Genomic DNA, 5,150 nt, shown 5'->3' on the forward strand with positions numbered 1-5,150 from the left:
TTCATCTTGTGAACAACAAACACTAATGCTTCAAAGCTTCCTCAACCGGCCAGCCACCACTTTTTAGCACTGTCGGATTGACAGAACACAGTGTATGTACACGTGTACATCTTTACAACTTTTGCAATACACACACATACACACACACGCACAGTCTTTCTCGCTCTCTCTCTCTCGCTCACTCTCTTTCTCTCTCATTCACACACATACTCAAAACACGCACGCACAACAAACATCAGACATGTCTGTAACGTAACAAAAACTACAACAAAAAAGTAATATGATTATTGGAATGTACAAATTCCCTGAAGCTTCTAAATCCGTTCAAGAAAGTACACAACCGTCGCAAGCATCGACTCAAATTAATTAAAGTCTCCCCTTCTCTCTCTCTCTCATTATCACTACTATTAAAGGACTTTTTTTCTTATCTATGGATTGCTTATCTTACTGCAACTTAATGACAAGTCCTGAGACATTCATTCAATATCACAATGAAATGGACAGCTATTTTCAACATTTAGTCTTGCTTTGTGCTCTGCAAAAGCGTTGGTCGAAATAAACTTATTTACATTTCTCGAACGTTTTCAGATTTTTTCAGCTTGCTTCTATTGGCGGGACATGCACTTTTAGGCTGCATAACTTCTGCAAGACAACAACACGGACGACTCAAATGTTTCCAAATTATTCACAGGCTTCCTAAGTTTGGAAGAAAAATTGCAAAATGTTAATATCAACACTAACACTATTAGAGAGTTGAAAAACCCTATCATAAACATTTTAAGACTATATGTGTTGACTGAACATTTAAAAAATTAACAATATTTTTAACAGTTGCAAACGCAAATTAATAGCTACATGCTAATAAAACATTAATTAAAAACTTAAATACAAAACTTATTTAACTCTAGCACATATGAAAAAACTTTTAAAATCGAGAAGTTAATGTGGCAATGATTCATTTTCGATTCTATTTCATGGTTGCAGACGATGATTACTGAACAACTGAAGACAAGGAACAACGTATCGAGTCTGAGTTTGTAATCGTTTCAGCCAGCAATCAATCAATTGTTGTCTCTTAAATAATTTACATGCTAGCATTTAAAATTTTGCATATCTGTTGGCTTGTTTGCATTTTTTATAATGTATAGTGATGTAATGTAATGTAGTTGATGATGCCCTGTAGTTCCGCAGCGCTAGTAAATATTATTTTTACAAATTATCTGAATAATAATGTTATTTAATTTTTTAAGAACAAATAAAAACATCAAAATCTATATGAGACATAACATTTCAACGGCAGAAACTCAACAAAAATTATTCATGACTTTTTGATACTCAGATGAAATTTTTGTAGGAATTCAATATTTCGAAGCAGTTTAAAATGAATTTGGACGGAGATCCATCTTCATTGAAAAACACTCTTCATTAAAGAACTACTGCATCTCTGCAACAAGAGAATTTGATGCACGAGATGTTGCTGGTGCTACTCGTTTCTGGTTTACGGAAAATTCATCGTGGAAAATTCATCGTGGGAAAATTTATCGTGGAAAATTCATCGCGGGAAAATTCATCGTGGGGTAAAATTCATCGTTGGGTAAAATTCATCGTGGAAAATTCATCGTGGAAAAATTCATCGTGGGGTAAAATTCATCGTGGAAAAATTCATCGTGGTGGGGTAAAATTCACCATGGAGTGAAATTCATCGTATATATCGTATATAACATATAACGTATATAATATATACGTATAATATACAAATTATACTGTATTGGAGGTTATATCAATAGGCAACGTATAGCATCCATGCTTATTAATACTATCATTTGTATACCCTTAGTATGGTATATAAAATAGAAAATATATACAAAGGTGGACCGCGGACGTCGGACGTGTCTGAGTAAGTTAAGTAAAAGTCTATAATAAAATACTCTATGTGAAGTGTGTCAGAAATGAGGAAGTAGTTTTTGCATCACGATTCGCTAATCTTTGTGTAAAAATGTCACTAGAATTCGTGTACAGTGAAAAAGGAAAAAGAAAATTAATTGACTCAGGTCACTTGTTCGTAAAAGATGCGGTTACAGAAGAAAAAACTTTCTGGAAATGTGATCAATATCAAAATCTTGTATGTCGGGCACGTTTGCATACTCGTCATGACAAAATTGTAAAGAGAGTCGGTGAACATAACCACGCAGGAAATGCTGCTCGGGTCGAAGTTGTTAAGGTTGTGAATCAAATGAAAAATGATGCTAGGGAAACGCAGGATGTTCCTCAACGAATTATCACCAATTCTTTTATTGGCCTTTCTCAGGCGGCTTCTGGCCTAATGCCAAATATTTCTATACTTAAAAAGACTATTCGAAATACCAGGCGTCTTGCTGATCGTGCACCACCGAATCCAAATTCTTTGGTGGACCTAGTCATCCCTAATGACTATCAAATTACACACCATGATGATCAATTTCTTATGTTTGATAGCAATGATGGTCTTAACCAGTGGAAGCTCAACCTGTTTTAGACTATTTTGAGGACACTTGGATTGGAAGACCTAATCGGCGTCAACAACGCAGACCTCCACGTTTTGCATACGACCTGTGAAACTGCTACAATGCTGCTCTCAATGGCTTGCCAAAAACCAACAATTTCTGCGAAGGGTGGCACAGAGCCTTTAGTGAGCTAATTGGAGCTAGCCATCCAACAGTATGGAAATTCATTTCATCCTTGAAAGACGAACAAGCTTTAAATGAAGGAAAAATAGAACAGTATGTTGCTGGTGCCAATCCGCCTCCAAGCAAAAAGGTTTATCGAGACACGGCAGTTCGAATTAAACGTATAGTACAAGATTACGATAACCGTGATAGAATGGATTATCTTCGTGGATTGGCCCATAATTTTAACTTCTAGGCGCATCTCTCTTGACATACTTGCAAATTTTCATTGACATGGTTGAATTTCATTGACATTTTCATTGACATGATTTCATTGACATGGTTGCAAAATAAACACATTTTTGAGTTGAGTTGTTTTAAATTTCATTACAGAAAAGGTTAAGGATAGAAAAGTCCTCAAACTACGTATTTATAATCTACAACATTAATGGGGTGTGTAAGGTGTGTAATTGCAAAAACTGTTTTTCACAATAAATTTTACCCCACTATGAATTTTCCCCCTCGAAGAATTTTCCCCCACGATGAATTTTCCCACGATGAATTTTCCCCCACGATGAATTTTCCCACGATGAATTTTCCCCCACGATGAATTTTCCCACGATGAATTTTCCCACGTTGAATTTTCCCTCACGATGAATTTTCCCACGATGAATTTGCCACGATGAATTTTCCACGATGAATTTTCCGGACACCCTCGTTTCTGGCATCATTCTGTTGTTGGTCCGTTTGGCGAATAATGCGTTAGATATCCAATGTTTCAATATTGCTTCTATGAACATTCTATCAGTCAACTACTTGTTTCTGTTTTCTTCTTACAACTTCTTTCTTTCACGTTAAAATCGTCAGTTTATAATTTGAGTATAATAAAAATTGAATGCATTGATAAGACTAGAGTTGAACGGATTTCAGTGTTTGACAATATATTAAATTAAACAAACCTTTATAAATTAAGTAATTTAAAAATTGTGTTGCATTTGTTAAACAAACTTCTTAAAAAAACTTGTTAATAAAATTAACAATCAAAAAATAGTGTTACATGGCAGCAGTGCAGTAAATAGCCAGTGCATCTTTACAGAACGTGAAGGCCTGCACATGAAACGTGTTAGATCATTTTCCCCCACCACTTAATATCTCCAAATTACGACGAGTCAGCAACTGCTGCTTATTTCTCTTCAGATCATATTTTTCACGTTCAAAATGCAAAAAAAGTTACCAGCTTGTCTAAAAACCAATTAATTTTGAAAACTAGACAAGAACAAAGTAGGAGCTTCGCTCTCCTGTTGCCCAGGACTCCACACCCTCACAACTGGCACTGATTGCAATGCAAAAAACAACGCATAACTCAAAATGTATTCTACTTTTATTACATAAAAAACAATTTCAAGTATTTTTTAGAAAAACTGTAATTGAAGAGAAGGGCAAATATGTGAAATAAATTGACAGTTATTATTGAAAGGTCGGCAATTGTTGCGCGCGACACAACTTGACATAAAATATGGCAAAGACAAAAAGACAGATCAGTCGTTATTTTCGCGGCAGACCATGAGCAGAGCAGCAAGCAGGATACATCATTTGAGTCGATGGGCGTCAGATACATTGAGATTTTGTGGACATCAGCATTCAGCACTGTGGTGGGCCTCATAAATAAGTGCTCAGATTGAGACCCCTACCCCGTACGCAATATGTACGAACACATTTGTGCGTATGTGTTGGCATGTTTGTTTTACTGGTTGTCTGTTTTTCTTGCGCATGTGTTGTTTATAACGTATAAACCAGAAAAGTAATTTAGTGAATGATCATTGGCTAACAAGCATGGCAAACCACCTTATGATGAATGCTGTGTCAGAAACTCGAGAGGACTGCAGACTAATGGACGTGTTTATCCACGGGACAACATGGAAAGTCAGGTTGGTCAAAAATTGTTTTCAGAGATCCTCCACAAACACCACCGTAGTGTCGTGCAATGGCACGCTGTAACTAACAACGATTCGCTGCAGTTGTTGAAGAACCTTGCAAATGAATAAACAAACCACATCGCCATTAGGCTCTCAATATTTCATTTCTTCAGCATCGATCACATCATTCCTCAACATTAAAACAACTATATATATATATATATATATATATATATATATATATATTATAAACCCGTATATATATTATATACTAGCATATATATATATATATATATATATATATATATGTATATATATATATACAATTATTGATGAATTGATATATATATATATATACACATGTGTGTGCGTGTGTGTGTGTGTGTTGTATACATATACATACATACATACATACATACATATATCAATATTTAAGTGTAGAAACTTTTCTGAGTTTTCTATTTCCTCGAAAGCCTTATAAATTTGTATTAAAGCCGTCTGATATTAGAAGATCGTACCATTCAATGTAACGCATGAATCATTACATCATAAATATACAGAATGTCGTAATAATTAAAACGATTGATGC

General features: G+C 35.0%; 1 protein-coding gene across 1 annotated transcript; it reads left to right on the top strand.

Moving 5' to 3' along the window:
* Positions 1-1,996: 1,996 nt before the first annotated feature.
* Positions 1,997-3,982, top strand: HELRODRAFT_170116 (hypothetical protein; the record flags this gene model as incomplete). The annotated part of the gene is made up of 4 exons (XM_009015933.1): positions 1,997-2,483; positions 2,651-2,796; positions 3,039-3,107; positions 3,773-3,982. 4 exons carry the CDS (start codon positions 1,997-1,999, stop codon positions 3,980-3,982), a joined length of 912 nt encoding a protein of 303 aa, XP_009014181.1.
* Positions 3,983-5,150: the final 1,168 nt, after the last annotated feature.

Source organism: Helobdella robusta (genome assembly GCF_000326865.2).
Source record: "Helobdella robusta unplaced genomic scaffold HELROscaffold_17, whole genome shotgun sequence".
NCBI classification, from domain to species: Eukaryota; Metazoa; Annelida; class Clitellata; order Rhynchobdellida; family Glossiphoniidae; genus Helobdella; species Helobdella robusta.